Source organism: Condylostylus longicornis, unplaced genomic scaffold (genome assembly GCF_029603195.1).
Source record: "Condylostylus longicornis isolate FDR11 unplaced genomic scaffold, ASM2960319v2 ptg000017l, whole genome shotgun sequence".
Classification (NCBI taxonomy): Eukaryota; Metazoa; Arthropoda; class Insecta; order Diptera; family Dolichopodidae; genus Condylostylus; species Condylostylus longicornis.
Window position 1 is genome coordinate 4,240,673 of NW_026577986.1, and position 20,111 is coordinate 4,260,783.

The 20,111-nt window shown below is 24.5% G+C and overlaps 1 protein-coding gene across 1 annotated transcript in view; it reads right to left on the reverse strand.

The window, feature by feature from the left end:
- Positions 1-19,768, reverse strand: part of LOC129606109 (homeobox protein 4-like) — a 91,799-nt gene extending 72,031 nt beyond the window's left edge. Inside the window, exon 1 of the mRNA XM_055516221.1 lies at positions 19,567-19,768. Coding sequence (XP_055372196.1) covers positions 19,567-19,605 — 39 coding nt within the window. The 5' untranslated portion in view covers positions 19,606-19,768. The remainder of the gene's footprint in view (positions 1-19,566) is intronic.
- Between the last annotated feature and the right edge of the window lie 343 nt (positions 19,769-20,111).

The following is a 20,111-nucleotide window of genomic DNA, read 5'->3' on the forward strand; positions in this document are numbered from 1 at the left end:
ATTTAACCAATTGCAAATATTCAAAAAGTTTAAAGTAGTAAATTAATCGATGACAATAAAACAATAAAACTGTTTTAGTTGTTTACGCATAAAATAATGCATTACGAATATGATCGAATTCTTCCTATATATAAGTTATAGCAAAATATTATGAATGAACAATATTACTAACTACACAAATACAACGTGTAGTTGTTTATTTTAATTATTAATTTCTTATGAGAACAACTAATGGGAATTCTTTCATACAATTATGCATAACAGATGGATAACGTAATCAAAGTAACGGAGTCAAATCAGAAAAATTAAAAAAATTTTCTTCTCAAACTGGAGTCGAACCAATGAACTACCGCTTTCTATGCGGACGCTCTACTAATTCAAGTACAAGATATAGATATTACATTTGAAGCCTTTCTTTATAACCGATTAGAATTACATAAAGTTATCAAATAAGTTTTCCTATTTAATTCAATAATGTTCCAGCTGGTAACCTTGGCTTGAATGAATATGATAAAATTTACACTCATGTAAAATTATTTGATTTTATTTTTCAGTTTTGTATTTTTTTCATATAAAAAAAGAAGAAAAATAATTTTTTTTTTCTATATTTTTACTCTTCTTCTGAAGGAAAATTCGAAGGTCCTAACGGTTCTCTTCTAAAAACAAACACAGCACAACAAAAACGAAAATAAAAAATAAAATGAACGCCTTTTTCTAAATTCATTCCTTTTTCATAATGTACACACATATGCATGAATGTGTATTTTCATACATACTTACATTTATACATGTGCACTTAATTCATATTGGGGGTGTAAAGACCAAAAAATATACAAAAAAAAATGAAAAAGAAAGAAAAGTACCAAAAAAAAAATTTTTCTTTTTTGATGATGAAGGTCTTTTTTGTTTTTGTTGGCATCCCTGTTTTTAGGATGATTGTAAAGTCGAAGGATTTTCGGTGTATGATTTTTTTTCTGTTTTTTTATATTTTTGCTTTGTTTCTATTATCCTGTCAGGATATTTTATATTTTATTCTTTTTTTTTTCTTTTCTTTTGCTTTCTTTTTTTGTTTTGATTCCATGTCTAAAATGTTCATCTTCAGAATGTGAAAGAAACAAAAAAAAATAAAAACTAAAAAATAATCACAGTAAAAATTATTTTTTCTTTTTTTTGTTTATTTTTATTCTACTTTTGAATCCTTATATATGGGTTGAAAATGAACATTTATATTTTTTCTCTTATTTTTGTTTTTTTCATTCTGCATCCTGATATTTACTGTGTAATATGGGTAGTAAGTATAAAATGCCATTTCATTTCGATATTGCATGGCAGGCAAGCACATTATAGCATGTGTATGTACTCACGAAATGTTCTTTATTCAATATAAATTAGAACGGAAAAATAGAATTCTGGAATCATTTTATTTTTATCGGAATATGGTAAGCTGTTATGTTACATATAAATATATATGTACATACATACATAAATATATCGTATAAGTCGTACATGTATCCACATATAGATGAATAAAGTGCAGTTATTTGGTTTGATTATTTTTTTTTATGTTTTCAGCTAAAAAAGAATAATTGTGAAGATAGAAGAAAAATAAACAAAAAAAAGGACGAATTTTCTAAATAAAAATTACAAAAATGAGAACCAACACAAAAAAAAATGGAAAACATTTAAAGATAAGTAGGAGTTATTAGAAAAGGCGAAGATCATATTTATATTGTGTATATGAGTAGAGTGGGTGTTAGAATTGAATGCTATGCTAAAGGTTGTATCAAAACCAGAAAAAGGCACAAAAAAAAAAATAAGAAAATGGAATAAAATAGAAAACCGAACAAAAAAAACATTAAAAAAAATAAAAGCAAAGAAACAAAATTATTTCAAAAATTTTTTTGAAAATAAAGGATCAGAATAGCAGAATAGAATTTCTATGATATAAAAAATTTGGTATATATTGGGAAAATAAAATAAGAAATTAAAACCAATATTTAACAAAAAAGAATAGTTTCGAAAAAAAAATGAAGTAAATTTTTTATTTTATTCGGGTTAGATGCCTTGGTTTTTTCGATTAAATTGGGTTAACTTAGAATTTTTTATATGTGAAGTAAGTCATAAGTTGATTTTTATTTGTCTTACACTAAGGCATTTCATATAATGTAGTAAAGCACTTCATATAAGTTAATAGTTCCTTGTTCTTATTCAAAATTTCACTGTGTCTAAGGCAGCCTTATCTTAGAAATAATAATGGCTTGGTTCACATTGTTTGAATAAGAAAGAACGTATAAGGTTTAATGTTATCTTTATTCTGTTTTTTCTTTAATAATTACAAGCTTTTTATAATAAAAATATTGCATATTAAACAATTTCAAATATCGTGTGCGTTTAATATAAAAAATTAATTTTAATAACAAATTTGGAAAATAAAATATTATTGAATATTATAGGTGCATGTGCTAACTTATATAATGCAATAAACAATTTGTTAATTAAAGCTGTTGTAAATGAAGAATTGTATTGAGTGTTTAGCTTACTTAGAAATTACACGGCAGTTAATTATTATTTCATCGCTATTAATTTGGTATCATTATAGATCTTCGAGAACGAAACAAATACAAAATAAAATTTTCAAGAATTTTCGCATTTGAGCCAAATTAAAATGAGAAATCTCAATTTAAATTACATGAAATTTAAATTTCTTATATGTTAATTTGACAATTGATCATTTAGTTGATCTTATGTACAAGAATTTTTTGTGAAACAATATAGATACTGTTTCTCCAATAACTAACATAATTTTCCACATTTTGTTTTGAAATTGGTTTTTATGCTTAAGTTTTCAATGATCTTTAGAATGTGCATATGAATAAGATTAAAGATACAATTTCAAGCATAATTTTTTGTTTAAGCATTTAACAAAAACTTAATAAACGTCTTTTGTTTCAAATGTGAAAATGTGACATTTAGGTGATTGTCATACGCATGTCCATTTGCTTACGGTCAAGACTGCCCTTTGATAAGTTGAATGATTTTTATTAGGATTTGAACTTGCGCTTTTGCTTCTAAACTACCTAGGTTAATTAATAATTTTGTTCCCCATTTTTATTATGACCCACAACATCATTTAGTAAAAATTGTTAATAAATTGGTAAACTATGCTGTGGTTCATTTTTGTACAAACTTTTTTTTTAATCGAATTTGTCACTTTAAAACACCATTTTGGGGTTTTGTATAAAAAGGAAAAATACTAAATGTGAAATTAAAAGTTCAAATTAATTTTTATAATTCGCGTTCCATAAAATCAGTGCAAATCCTTTTAAATTTTGTTTTCTTGGTGAAAAATTGCTGTTCTTAAATTATGGTTAAAGCGAGAGGAGTAAAAAAATAATTATTAGGTTTCTAATCATTTAATAGAATTCTAAGATCTGAATTAGCTCAATTTCGCATAACTAATGCAAAAAGAATGCAAAAAGAAAAATACAGTAATTTCTGAATGGTCTTTTAAGTTGAATTCAAATCCAATATATTACGGACAATAACAAGAACTATGCGAGATTTTTTAATACAAGTTGCGAATGGACAATACGGTAATCTAAGAAGAAACAAAGCGTTAAATTTTTTCAAAAATTTAATTGTTCTTCAAAAGAAATTTAAAAAATTTTGAAATCTTTATTACAAAAAAATAAAATTTCGAGTTAGAGTTACAGAGTTGTTCTCTGAAAAATAAAATTTAATCTCTATAATGCTCACGAGTATCCATGTATTTTATTAAATCTTTAATATTATCTATATTAAAAAAGAGAAGAAAAAAAACAAGAAGAAATAGAAATATTTTTTTTTTAAGAAAATATTTTATTTTTTCCTTCTTACTTCTTTGTTGTTTTTATTTTTGTCTCCCTCATTTTCAAAATTTTGTTACTCTGCCAGCGAAGTTTATTTGAAATTTCTAAATTTTTTTTTTTGTCGGTTCGGTTTGTTATAATATTTTTGTTCAATTTTTTTTTTTTGTTTTTTTTTTGAATGAATCCTTGAATGCTTTGGATGCCTTATTCATTATAAGTATGTATGTATATATTTTTTGTATCCTTTTTTTTTTTGTTCGTCGTCTAAGGACATGGTATTTCTTTTTTTTCGTTTTAATTTTATTTGATTGTTGTTCTTGTTATTGTTGTTATAGGTATTCGCCGTTGTTTCTTTTTCCATTAAATGTGTACTTCGTTTTCTTCGTTATTTCTGTTTCTCATATTTTTTTGTTTGTGTCGTTTTCAAAGGATTGACAAAAAAGAAAGAATAGGGCAGAACCCATATAGAACCCAAAAGTGGAAAAAATTAAACAAAAAAAAAAGAAAATGTGAAAATAAGTAAAAAAAAATATCCCAAAAATATAAGAAAAAAAAAATTAAAGGGATATACAGTGAACTAAAATAACGGTAACGCAAAAAAAAACAACAAAAAAAAATTATTTTGAAGTAAAAATTTTCCTTATCGTCCTTATTTTTTTTTTGTTATTTTCTTATGAACGCTTGCAGTGAGGGAATAATATTTTTGTTGTTTTTTTTGATATTTTTTTGAGCATTAAGATCCCTTCATTTTGAGGATAAAGGATGATGAAATTTTGTTTTTTTTGTATATATGCATAAATCTATATATATCGGGTGATATATACATATATATCAGGGCATATCAGAATAACAACGACAACTTCATCGTCATTTATGGTATGAATTATTTTTTTTTCTTTTTTGAAATAGAAGAGAGACACTTATATAGAAATATATTAAACTTTTAGTTATAAGCAATAAGAAAAAAGAGAAAATACAAAAAATAAGTTAAACGTGGGATCGTTCTTATATATATATATATATATATATATGTCTATACCTATTCATGTATTATATGTATGTATGTATGAGTATCAAAAATATACTAAAGTCTTTTTGTTGTCTTTTGCTTTTTCATTTTTGTGAAATCATTTAAACGCCCAGCAGAGAATAACACGAGCATAGAATGGTTATTTGGTATGTATATATATATAAATATATTCAAGGACATTTAAATCCTCTTTCAATGTTATCCCCCTTTGTACGGTGTTATTATTTTTTTTTTTGTGTTTTTATTTTTTTTTTATTCTGGTTTTTTTCTCATATACTTTTGCGAACAAAATATTCTCTACTGTACCTACTGATTTTTGTTATGATATTTTTCATCAACATCATCATCATCAATATCATTTGCCTCAACAACAGAAAATAATATTTTTATCAAAATACTATCATTTTTATCATCATCATTAACATCATCATCATCATCATTTTATATTGGTATAAAACTTGAATTTGGTAAGAGCTTGTTCTCGTTTTCTTTGTACATACTTTCTTACATACATATAAAACAACTAAATATTTACAATGTATATATATATATATATATATATATATATATATATATATATATATATAGTTATGTCATAAAGAAAATATCCTTTACTGTTATATATTATTAAATGTATATCTGAATGTATATAATTTTTGATGTAAAAGAAAGTGTAGTGGATCGTTGATTCTTTTTATACCCTGCACTTCGTGAAGGGTATATTAACTTTGGTATGGAGTTTGTAACTACTTGAAGGAGTCATCTGCGGTATGGACATATATATATATTCTTGCTCAGCGTAAAATTCTGCGTCGATTTAGACATGTCCGTCTGTCCGTCCGTCCGTCCGTCCGTCCGTCCGTCCGTCCGTCCGTCCGTCCGTCCGTCCGTCCGTCCGTTCGCACGATAACTCAAAAACGAATAATGCAATCGACACCAAACTTTCACAAGTTTTTTCTTTTGTGCCAAGGACGAGCCCTATTGTTATTGGACTAATTCGGACAACGGGTTCGGGTAGCTGCCATACAACTCAAAGAGTTTATTTTGAATATTTCAAAAACTAATAAAGCTGTAAATATAAAACTTTGTACACATGTGTCCAATTATATTCTACACATGCTCTAAAAATTATAATGGGATAGCTGCACCGGTTCGGGTGGCTGCCATACAACTCCAACAGCAAATTTTTTATATTCAGCAAAATAATAAAGTCAGATTCATGAAACTTGGCAGTCATGTGTCCAATTATAGGTCAAATATACTTCTGAAGTTTTAGAGGAATTGCTTTACAGGTTCGGGTACCTGCCATACAACTCCAGAAGCTAATTTTAAATATTTGGAAAAATAATAAAGTCAGATTCATGAAACTTGGCAGTTGGATGTCCGATTATAGATCAGATATATTTGTGAAGTTTTAGAAGAATTGCTTGACAGGTTCGGGTACCTGCCATACAACTCCAGAAGCTAATTTTAAATATTTGGAGAAATAATAAAGTCAGATTGATGAAACTTGGCAGTTGTGTGTCTAATTATAGGTCAGACATATTTCTAAAGTTTTAATGGGATTGCTTGACAGGTTCGAGTAGCTCCCATACAAGTCTTAAAGCTTATTCTTAATATTTGGAAAAATAATAAAGTCAGATCCATGAAACTTGGCAGTTGTGTGTCCGATTATAGATCATATATATTTGTGAAGTTTTAGTGGAATTGCTTGACAGGATCGGGGACTTGCCAAACAACTCCAAAAGCATATTTTAAATATTTGGAAAAATAATAAAGTCAGATTCATGATACTTGGCAGTTGTGTGTCCGATTGTAGATCAGATATATTTGTGAAGTTTTGATGGAATTGTTTGATAGGTTCAGGTACTTGCCATACAACTCCAAAAGCTTATTTTAAATATTTGGAAAAATTATAAAGTCAGATTTATGAAACTTGGCAGTCGGATGTCCAATTATAGGTCAGACATATCCGTGAAGTTTCTATAGAATGACTTCACAGGTTCGAGTAATTGCTACACAATAACGAAAGGTGCAGGGTATTATTCAATCGGTTTATACCGACTGAAACGTTTTTACTTGTTTTATATTTAGTTGTTGCTTTTTTTTGAATCCGTTTAGTTTTGTAATGCTTGAAATGTTCTCATCAGAATTGTGAATTTTTTGTTATATTTTTGATTTTCTGTTTTTTGTTTTGTTTTTGGATTCGTAATACAAAATGGTCTTTACAGTTTTTACTGTTTACGTTACCGTTTCTTCTTACTTGAATATTTCTAATTTGTTTATAGGGTGTTTCATACAAAACAAAAAATAAAATTTTGAGTTAGAAATTTTGCGAGTTGATTGTCGAGTTTGGGAATATTTTTCTATTCGTATAATTGTATCTATATTATAGTAGAAATTTTCCCAAAGTCGACAACTCTATCTTTGGGGAGATTAATAATTGATATAATAAAAATTTATCATAAACTTTATGAAGATTATATATGTATCGTGGTAAAATTCGGGGATATGTTTCAAATTGAGAAGTTATAGTTCTCTTAACAAATTAAATTAAAAAGAACAAAAAATAAAAGCCTTCAAATACTTGCGGTCTTTTTTAGATAATTGTTAAATCGTCATACTAGAAAACAGTAATTTTTCGATTAATTATTTTAAAAAATTTTAATAAAATAATATTTAGTTTATTCTAAGAATTTTAAATTAAGAGTTAAGGAAATTGAGAGTTTTAACGGTAGAAGCTAGAAGTTATATTAATAAATTATTCTAATTGTCGTTCTTAAAATACTTTTAAGAAAATTTGAAAATATTATGTAGTATCTAAAGATTTCAATAATCGATTAAAATTACTTTCATAGAAGCAAATTATTATCGCGTTATGTTCAGGTTAATTTCATGTTATAAATTGTTCTAGTACAATACCACTTATTATTTATTTACTTTCATGCATATTTATTCGCATTTATGCATGTAACCTTAACCTTAAAAATCTGATATAAAGAAAAAAAACTACGGTAAATTCGTCACCTATCTATAGTAAACCCAGTGACGTTAGAAACTGGTTCATGGTTATATACAATAATCATACACCAGCGATATGCTCCTCCTAGGAGCGGAGTAGGATAAAAAAAAATATATGTAAAATATTTAATGTAGCAATTTTATATCAGTTTTTACAGTTCCTGCTGTACACTCTCGTACAGACATAGTTCTCACACTTCATTTCTTAATTTATATCTCCTTGAATTCGAAAATTTTAAACAAATTCAAATGTAAATTTTTTCATACACCTTGTAAATTTTTTTTATATTTTTTGCAAGTCTACAATAAAATATAAAGTGTACACAATTTTAAGGAACATGTCATAAGAAAAAGCGGTACAGAAAAAATATTTCTTTTTGTTTTTTGTTTTTGTTTTTTGGGTAGGTTTAATAAAGAAAAGAAAAAATGAAAAAGGATAGAAACTCTGAGTGGCAGAAATACAAAAAAAAAATTTTTTTTTTGTTTCTTTCCTTTATAAATGAATGCCTTGTTAGTTTTGGTTTTTGTTTTTTGCTTTTGTGTTTTTTTGTTTATGTTATCCTTGCATCCTTGGTGTTCCTATAGCTGCTTTTTAAATTTGTTGTTTCTTTTTTGTTTTGTTTTCTCAGAAGTTTTTGTTTTTATTTTTTTTAATGTTTCGAAATACAAATACAAAACAGAAAAAAAAATATACTTCTTTTTTTCAATGTTGCACTTTTGTATTCAAAACAAAAAAAAACAACAAAAAACACAACGGAATGAAGCAAAAAATTATCCCTCTGATCTCATTTTCATTCGTAGCCCATGTTCTAATACGTTCGTCCTTATTAAAATCAAAAAAAAAAATCTTCATATACAGTTTTCGGAGAACATAAATTTTATAATTTATTTTCTGTTTTTGTTCTCAGCTTGATACCATGCTTTATACTTTGTACCAGCGGAAATAGTGTTGCAGAAAATGAAAATTGTAAAAATTGTGAGAGGGTAGAAACAAAAATAAAACAAAATAGAGTTTTAATTTTTTTTTTTTGAAATTTTTACTCTGTTACTCAATAAAGGATCCAAAATAAGAAGACAAGTGGAAGAAGTTGAACGTAAAAATTAAGAACGTTGAATATACAGCAATATGGATGTAGGAGGATATAAAGCCATTGGTACATATTTCGAGTAACGTACAAGGATCAAGAAAAATAAAATATTACTTTTTATTTTTCGTTTCTGTAAAGTAAAGGACATTTGCAATTCATTTTTAACGTAAAAATGGTAAAAGAAGTAAAAGAAGGAGAGAATTAAAGGAAGAGTATCTTGAGCTTAAGTAGGTTTAATCTTTATTTGAAAATAAGAATTTCATTAACAATTTATTATCTTAAATTAATAAGAAAAATACTAATAATATGTTTTATAAATGTTTCAGTCATTGGAACACTAAATTTCAAAATAAAATGAATGATGAAGGATTTAAAGTTTTATTAAAATTATAAAAGAATTAATTGACACAATTAAATTAAAATATGTTTTTCAGCAGAAATTTGCATCAAACTCTTGATATAATTGAAATACAGTGCCCTTTAAATGATTGTAGCTCAATTAATTCTTATTCCTTTTTGAAATTACCATATACCTAGCAAGTTTGTTTGTGTATATAAATTTTATTATATAATTTTGAGTCACTCAATAACTCTTATGAATTTCAGCTAATTCTAAATCACATAACTTTAAACTTATATATTGTTTTGAAAAATTTTTCAATTCTTATTGAAAGACCGTTTTCCCCAAAAATTTGATATAGAGTACAGTTTTTAAAAAACTCTATTCGAAACCTAAGATTCACATTGAGTCAAATTTGACATTGAAATTTCAAATATCTTGTATAAAAGTCGAAAGTTTGCGATAATATTGTTAATTTTTTCCTAATAAATCATCAGAGCAGCTTTAAAGATTGTTAGTTGAGGCGGTTTTATAAACTACCAATGTGATAATATTTTTTAAAAGCATCAGAACTAGTTGAAGAAGAAAGAAAGCTAGAATTCAATTTTAAACTATAATTGAGTTGTATTAGAATCATAAATAGAGTAATATTTAAAATCATAATGGCTAGTTAAATTATTGTTTAAAATATCAACTTTTTCAAAAAGATTATATCCAAGTTAAGAACTACCTTAATTCAAGTGCAAGTTCGTAATATTAAATATATTAATTTGGCTGTATATGCCATGACAAAAATTTATTACACAAAATGTTTTAATGCTTTAAATTTTTAAAAGAATAGAGTCTTAAAAATTTAAAAAAAAAGTTTATAAGAAAAATTTAATTTCTACGAACTAACAACAACTTTGAACTTCTTATTCTAGTTGCAAATGATTTAATCATTAAGAGAAATTAATTTTCTTAATTTCTATTTTTTTTTTCTCCTTTCTTTTCTTTTTTTTTTAGTAAAAACTAAAGACGTTGAATGAAAAAGTAAAACTGTAATGAAAATGGAAAAACACATTTTTTTTTCTTTTCTTATTTTCATTTTTAGAAGAAAGAAATAATTATTTCAGAATAATACGTGGGTGCGACACCCTTAACAACAAAAAGAATGAACAGAACATGGAACAGTATGAGTAGAAAGGTGAGTAAAGGGGAAAATGTTACGGCCTTCGAATGAAAGAAGAGGGTTGGAGGATTCTAAAAAATTATTTCGACTTCTATTTACGTACATACTTATAAATTTTTTTTGTTATTTGGTATTTTTCTTGGAAATAGAGGATTTCAATGGATTTAGTTTAGTTAATAGCTCTGTTTTTAGATACAGCGTTGGATAATAAAATAACAAAAAAAAAAAAATAGAAAAATAATGAACAAAATAAAAATAAAATAGAAAAAGTTTAAATAACAGGCGTCCAGGCGCCTTCATTTTTCCACAAATTATTTAGTTTTTTTTGTTTGTTCTTTTCATTTTTTTTTTATTTTTTGTTTTACCCTTTTGTGTGTTTAGTTTTTGTTTCGGTTCATTTTTGTTTTTTATTTCTTTTCATATATTCATTAGAAATGTGCTTTTATATATGACATAAGTTGAATTTAAAATTCCATTTATAATAGTTTTGTTGTCAAAAGTCGAAACTCTTATGGCAAATGCCTCATGAAACACTTACGGTTTCGAATACATAATTTATGCTGTTTTATGCTGTTTCTTGAAAGAATCTCTTATTCCATTAAAGAGTCATTAGAAAATACAACAAAATATTAATCAATCATACACCACATTTTTAGTAGGACCTACAATTCTTATTTACTTTCAATTGTACTAACAAACCAATTGAATTACTTTCAATTGAAAAATAGTAAAGTTATTGGAAAATACTTGTGGGGAATATTAGTTTCGATATAGGCGGCTTTTTTTATTTATGTCTTAAAAATGAAAATCAAATTTTACATTGTTTAAGCCCATAGATTTTTGTTATTTTATTAATTCATACAGGTTTTCTCTTAAATTATAATTCTCAATCTACAATGTTAATTAATTATATTGAGAATAATTTTGAAGAGCTTCCCTATTGCCTATGTAATCAGGTATAAAATCCTCCTTGTAAAGAAAAGTATAACCATAACTGAAACCTGCATCTGCAGTATCCTAAAGTTTCTTTGACTGCGTATGTGCGGATCCAACTAACATATTCATTTCAATTATTTTTTGTTTTTCTTATAATGTAGTTCTTTTTTTTGTGTGGCACAAAAAAAACTTACGTGCTTAATTTTCTCTCTTTCCACTCCTCACTTTTTAGTTTTGTTCCTCTATTAATTTCTTCAGCTTATTTTTCTTTCGTTTTTTTTTTTTTATTTCTAAATGGAACAAAAGAAATTGAAAAGAAAAAAAAAACTAGAGTGAAAAATGAAACAAAACAATGAGAAAAAAAATGTCTTTGTTTTTTTTCTCATTTTGTGAAATTTTCCTTTTCGATGGTTGTTTTTTATTGTAATTCTTTTTTTTCATACTGTTTTTCATTTTCAGTTACGAATGTCCAAAGATTGTCTTAGAAAAAAAATAAAAATGGAAAAAAGGATGAGATATGAAACAACAAGGAACAGCAATAAAAATAATAGAACCAAAAATATAGTAGAATAAAAAGAAGAAGAAGAAAGCAAATCAAAAAAAAAATAGTACAGAAAGAGTTGGATAACGTCAAATTTAGGAATTTCAAGTTGCCATCAGCAATTTTTTTTTTTTTTACTGTTGGATAGAATAAAGAGAGGATTTTGTGTTGTAATAAAAATAAAGAATGAGAATAATGGCATGTGAAAAGGATAGGGAGGATATAAGAAAGTAGAAATGAAAAAACAAAAGAAAAACCAAAAGAAATTTTGTTAAAGATAAAAACATTTTTGTTTCATTTTTCTTTATATTGTGTTTTTTTTTTTTTTAGTTTTTCTTCTGTTATTCATTTAGTAGCAGGACCCTTTGGAAAAATGGTGGGTTGATGATTTTTAATTTTGTTATTCGTTTTTTTCTGAAGTAATATTTTATGCTTATTTGTAATTTTAGATTGAAATTCTGGAAAGAAGTGGAAATAGACACGAAATGAAATAGTTGGTTCAAAATATTCTGGCCCTAAATATACTGTGAGCCTTATTGAATCCAAAGGAAGAGCTCGATTTTTTATACCCGCCTGAACATTGGGAGCATATTTATTTTTTAACGACTTATGTAACATCTATAAAAGGAACATTTGTCACCACATTAAGTAAGTATTTATATTCTTGTGCAAATTCATTCCCACATTTCAGAAAGCAAACAGTAAGAGACTTGAAAATCAGTATTAAATATGAGTGAGAATTGCATACTGGAATTGGTACCACCAGTATAAGGTTCCGGTAAGGGGTTTAAATAATGTTCACCATGTATAGTCATGCCAAATATTGTTGAAAATGTCTTGAAAACCGCTACAGGTTTTGAAAAGTTTTTGCAATTTTTTTTCACAAACTTTTTTTAAAAGATACCTTATAACGTTCCAGTTCGAGTGTAAAAGTGTAACTGGTTCGATAAGGAGCATTTTTTACTTATGTTAGTTTTGTTTATTAATAATTTTTACTGAATTGAAATTTTATTAAATGTATTAGTAAGTCTAGTATACCTTAGTAAATATTGGGATTATTTAACGAGTTCAGTCACTAAATCTGCGTGCTAAACTATGAAAGTAATTTCTCGATATAATTTTTAATATTGATGTCGTTTAATTATGAAAGTGTCAGCATTTTGTAAATAACTCCAATTCGTAATTTAAAAAACTATGTGTACTATGTAATCGTGGATGAGCATTTTTCTTTTTGTACAAAACAAGGTACGTCACCAAGTGTTATGTAAATTAAATTTACTCAACATTTAAATTTGTTAGCTATCCGTTCATAATATTGTGACATAATCCTAAACTGATAAAAGGTTTATAGGTAGATTAGGTGTAGTTTTAAAATAGAACGTAATTTTGCATCGAAATATTGTTAAATAAGAGCAAAGGCAAGCCTATACATTGAAGATTTACCGTTAATTCTGTATGAATGTAAAGTCATCCGCAGTAATATGAAATGTATGTATAACTAGCCTTTTTGAAAACATTTTTGTGTAGGCTGGTGTACTTGAAGACATGAGAGTTAATGCTTTATAATAGTTTTAAATGCTTTGAAATGGAATGTTAAGAAAATATAATTCTTTCTTGTTTTTAGAATTCTAATTTGGTTTTCTTGAACAATTTATAAGTCTTTTGGTCAGAATATGAGAAATATTTTGTTAAAGATTACATTAAGAGAAAATTAATAATCTAATTTTACAATATTGCAAATATTAAGCCATATTTAAAGAATTACTGCCATATGATAACTATTAAACCGTAAATTACTAATAATAAATAATTAAAATTACAAAAAACATCGCCTTCATTTTTATTCACTCTTTTAGAACACAGAATATTTTTATAAGGTAGAAATTAACCCACAATATTTTTCAGGATTAACGCACATACAAAATGTTCAGGCAAAAAAAAAACTGACCTTCAATTTTAGAATTCTTTTATTGATTTTTTTTTCCTAAACAAAAGGGTCACAACAATTTTTTTTTTATAATTTTGTTACAATTTTTTTTTTTTTTTAAGTATTTTAATCCCGTACTTTATTTTCAATTATAACCTTTTATCCTAGTTTTTCCCCTTTTTAAATAATATTTTTTTTTTATTTTGTTTTTTTAAATACACAAAAATTGTTCACACGTTCACATTTCTCGCAACTACTTATACAAAATACAGGGGAATTGAATTGAAAGGAACAGAAAAAGTTTGTAACAATATAAATGATATGGAAAAAATATTTTAGGACATTTTTTTTAATGCATACTTAAAAGGTACTTATCATAAATAAATAAGATTGAACCAATTTTTTTTTGGGCATTTAAAAACGATGAACTTAAATTCCCAAAGTAAATATTAAATTTAATTTAATTGTGTATAAAACCGAAACGGTCTTAATTGTTATAAATATTTTTATTAAAATTGTGTGTAATTAAAAAAAAATTGTTTATTAATAATGTTTATTTGCAATTGGTTTTTCTTTTCATTTTTCTATATACTTAATATTAGAAAACTAAAAAATTGTTAACTGTAATTGTCCTGGAATTGTAACGCCGAAAATTTTATTAATTTTATTTTTAATGTTAATAAGAAGTGGCAAAAAAGTAATTACAGAATAACTTTAATTGAAAATTTCAGTACAGAAAGATGACACAATCAAAGAAACGAGTCAAGGTAGAAAAATTTATTAAAAAATTGATTTCCTCGAACTGGACTCGACCCAGCGATCTATTGGTTTATAGGCGGACGCTCTACCAACTGAGCTACAGAGGTATGAAAAAACAGCAATTGTTTATTCTGTAATCCACATGATTACTATAGGTATTGTTTAGTTGAGATGCTACATACTTTATAGATAAATATAAAAAAATTATATATTGTATTTATGGTTGGTTAAAATATACATTTTCAAGTTTTAAATTAGGGTTTTCAAAACGTTTGACTAATCTTTGGCACGTGTATGTTAAAATTTATTCATATGTTTAAAAAATTTAGATTTTCAATAAGAGTACTATACGATTTTTCATTAACAGCCTAAAAGAAATGTAGAAATTAATTTTAAATTTTTGCTTTTTTTGAAAATATCATTACATTTTGATTGATATTATAACAAAATCAGGACAAAATATTTAATTCCCAAATTTTTATTTTTCGATTTAATAAGATTCATATTTCAGAAAAGATGATGTCACTGAATCGCTCAGTATGTCAAAGTTGTGCATTGAATAGTCTGTTATCAAATTGCAAATATAAGTCGTTCTTATAATCATAATTATTTTACGATTATTATTAGTTAGATTAACAAAAAATATGGAAGAGTAATTTGAAGCGAAATTTTTTTATTATTTAGCGTTAAAATATTCTAATATAAGGAACAGTAGGATAAAATATTTTATATGATTTATATGTTCAATTTGAAGAATAGAATCGGGCTATTATTTCCAAAATTTAGATTTGATTTAAAAAAACTTGATATTTGTTATTTATTGTTAATTTGTAAAATATTCTCTATGTATGTTTCAAATACTCTTGGCAGAACTCTTTATGGTTATATATATTAATATAAAATTTTTTTTGGTATCAAGTTTCACTTAAAATTTTGCTGTTTTATTATCAATTTGAACGCAATTACATTGTTGCCACTATAATACATAATATCCTTCTTCATATTATTATTTTATTACTATTTCATGGTACTTAATGCATCAAATTTTATTTTTATATAATAATATATTTATATTTGCTATCATTATTAAGTAAAGGTCCTTTTTAAAGTCCATATATTTATGTACTCTTCTTTTATATTTATTATTTTTTGTTTTTTTTTTTTCTTATATATCATCTTTTATTATGCATGTTTAGAGAGTACATGAAGGGGGATAAAAAGGAAGTAAAACAAACGTTACCAAATTTGATTTGATACGACATCATAAGTGCGCTCATTCATAAAAATCTCACAAAAAAAAAAATAAATAAGAAAAAAAAAATATAAAAATAAATGTACAAAAATAGCAGTTAGTTTTCTTCTTTTCTTCTTCAGCTCATCACCATTTATTTTGTCAGGGAATGATATTTTTTTTATTACAGAATTTTCTACATACATATTATATAATTATATTATAGTAAGCAAAACAGGATATGGAAAATAAAATATACTAACTTTTATCCTTCAACAACCTACATATAAAAAATATTTTCATTCTTCTCTTTAAGTATGTTTTGAATGTACAAACTTATATAAGAACTTAAATCAGATACATATAAAATAGATATGGTAGAGAATGTGAATAAATTCGGAATAAGGATATGAGATTTCTTATGAAGTTCCGTTATTTCTCTTCTCATCCATCTCCATATAAAATTAATTTTTCTTTTATTTTTCTTATGAATCATCCATCCATCCTCAAGGATATGGTGTATGATCAAAAGAAATGAAAGTTTTTCTTTATTTTTATTTTATTTTTTCTTTTTCTGTATTGTGTAGGAAAAAAAAAAGAATTAGGAAGAAAATGTGGAGTACGATTGGCGATTGGTGTAGGTATATTTAGGGTAAGAATTTTAGTTGGATTTATATAGTTAAAAATATATAAGGTTTGAAAGGAAGCAAATCATAAAAATTGTGTTGTATGCTCTTCTTATATAAATGTCTATGTAGTTACAATGAATAATCGGACTTTTTCTTAGATTTTTAGTTATTGTATTTGATTTATATGTATACATATATATATATATATATATAGATATTCAAGTAAATTTATGTCAACTTATGTGTCCATACATATCTACATAATATATTAAATATTAGAAATTTGATATTTATTTTAATATTATTCGAGTTTTATATTGATTTTATGTCCATATTTGTGTATACATATTATTTAATATATATACAAATTTTTATATATAGAGTACAATTTATAGTACATATAATAGATCATTTAGAGCGGAGTATAAAAAGAAAGAAAAATCAAAGAATATTTAGTCAAGTAATAAAACTCAAAAAAATGAAAAAACGAACAAAAATAAGGCTAAAATTTTACTCTTGCTTTTCTTTTTTTTTTCTTTCTTCAACAATAAGATATTATCCTTTTTTTTTTACTATAATACGGTTTCGTATATATGAACATGCTTCCACACATATCTATAATATGTGTTTTATAATATGTAGTAAGCATACAGTAATTTTTTGTTCATATTTTTAATTGAAATGTTCATATTTATGATATGGGTAAAATTCTATAAAAGGATAAACTCCCTCCAATATATACGATGCGGTAAAAACACGGTATATACTTCTATGAAGGCATACATGATATGAAATATATGCTTGCAAGAAGTTTTCAAATAAGATGGATAGGGGTTGTATTAATTTTTTTTTTTGTTATAATATAAAAATATCATGTCTATTATTATTATTGACGAGACCATAATGTTATATTTTTTTTTGTTATTATAAAAATATTTTGTTTTATTGTTATGCTTTTTTTTTTATTAGAATGATTTAAAAACAAATATAATATATAATTTAAGGGGGATGAATCGCCGCTACAATTCGAATAAGTTTTGAACTGTCTATTTTTTTGTTTCTTCTATTTTTTCATTTTAATTCTATTATTATATAATAGAAATTGAAAAATTAATATATTTTATTGAAATTGATTGGTTGTTATGTATTTTGTTATAAAAATTAATATTTTTTTCAATATTGTGCTCATAGACAAAGCCACATGTGTACGGTATTCCACAGAAGAGAGAAGAGTGTTGTTGTCAATTTATTTTAAGATTAATATGTAATTACAAAACTAAATTAAATTAAAAATAATAATAATTAATTAAAAATTTGATTTTTGTAATTTTTCAACAAGGAATTTGATCAAAAATTTCGTTTTGAATTTTTTAATCTTAATTTTTTTGGTAAAGTGAGAATTTGGGTTTTATGAATTCCGCGTTGTTTTTTTGTGGTTAATATTTTAATAAAAAATTATTAAGTTTCTTTTGAGAAGTACGGAATAGTTTACGGAATTGTTATAAAAATTAATATTTATTGAAATTCTGTTTGTACTTATTTGCTTCTTGTCAATATTTGGAGCTTCAATCAAAATTAGAATCAGTGTTGAACAGAATATCCGACAGATTTCCAATAAATAAGGTCTCTCTATTATCTTTGAGTATAGATCTAAATATTCTGTTACATTCTTATATAACTTTTATATTCACATAATTTTCTTTACGCAGATTAAAAAGTGAATTTACTTAAGGAAATTAAATAATTTAATTTAGTATTTTGTAAAAATTTTAATTATTTATTTTTTCTTTTTGAATTTTTTGATCAATATTCCCATATTTTTTTTTTGCGGTTTTTGTTTCTAATATATTATTTACGTATATATATAAAATTTACTTCTGCTAGAGTAGAAGATTTAACTATCAGCATATTTGACTGTGATAATGTAATTTTGCTTTATTGAGCTGGAATTCTTGTATCAAAATCATGCTGATTAAAAATGTAAAAGATTGTTTTGAAATATTGTAGTTTTTCCGCCTCCGAGGTTTATTACACTGTTTTCGAACAATCACGATTTTGATTTCAATTTTGTCAGAAAAAAAAAATATATTGAATAAAAAATATATAGAAAATTTTTTTTTAAAATCAAGAAAATTTGTAATAGCTGCTGGTACTGTAAAACGTTGATGCGACATCCAAAGTATTCATGAATAGATCATATATAAATTAGCGCATCTAAATCCAATGTTTCTTTATTAAATTTAATTTATTCTAAAGTAAAATTTCTTATGGATATACTTTTGTATTTTTGTGAATTTTACTGCAATTTTGTTAATGTGAAATTTTTACATAAAAATTCTTAAAAATTTTATGTTGTTGAATTCTTCAGTTAAAATAAATATTATTAAAATAATTTTTGCTTTATTTATATTTAGAAAATATATAATTTAATTTATTTAATTAATATCAGCATTCTATTTACAAGAAAAAAATATTAAATTTCCAGAATAATTTAAACAAAAAAATAATTATAAATTTAATTGTAATGAAATAAAATTCGAGTAATAGGAACAATTCCAATTGGACAATATTCGGAATAATGAAGTTAATATTGATAAAAATTCCGAAAAATATTAAAAACCTCACCGGAATAATTTTGGACAATTTATTTGTAATATTATATCGTAACATTAAATAAAAAATATTTTTTTAAGCATTTTTGGTTAAATCATGCTTTTTTAATTTAAAAACTAAAAATTTACAACATTAATCTATTAATACTTTAACAAATTTATTAAAATCATATAACAATAATTTTAGTAATTTTAGTAAGACATTTGTTATCGCAATTAATTGAATGAAATTATTTCGAACAATAAGGCATTAAATTTATGTTAGTATTTATTTATTTAGTTTAAATAATAAAAATTTAATTTATGATTAAAAAGGAAGCAAAGAATTGGAGTAGGTAATGCATATTTTAATTATTATTAGAATATTTATAGAGAATAAAAATATGTTCCAAAATATATTTATTATAAAACCAGCAAAAAACACCAAACTTACCTTATGTAATAGAACAGATGCTTTTCGTTTTGCAGCCATATTTTTTATAATTGGTAATTGATTATTTAAATTTTAGGAAATTACTTTAGAAATTAGTAATTATCAAATATTTTTAATTTGATTTCAGTTTATTTAGTTTTTTTATTTTAAGAAAACTTTACTCTGTGTATAGTTTTTATAATTTTAGTATATTTTACTTATATTAATTAATTTATTATTAAATAAACTGTTTAATTATTTTATGTTTAAGAACTTTTGGATTCTTTCATTTATTTTAATTATTTTATTTAAAATTTTATAAAGTTATAAGTTCACTTTTTACTTCACTTTTGTTTTCTCATGAACTTTACACTTTATATAATTAAATATTACAAATATGTGAATGTAAAATTACCTATTTTTTTAGTACTTTGTTTTTTTTTTTTACAACTTTTACACTTTGAAAATATTGTTGCACTTTTCTCTAATTCACTTTCTTAGTATTATATAGGTGTACATATATATATATACAGTTTTTTTAATTTTTTTATTTTTATTTGTTGTTT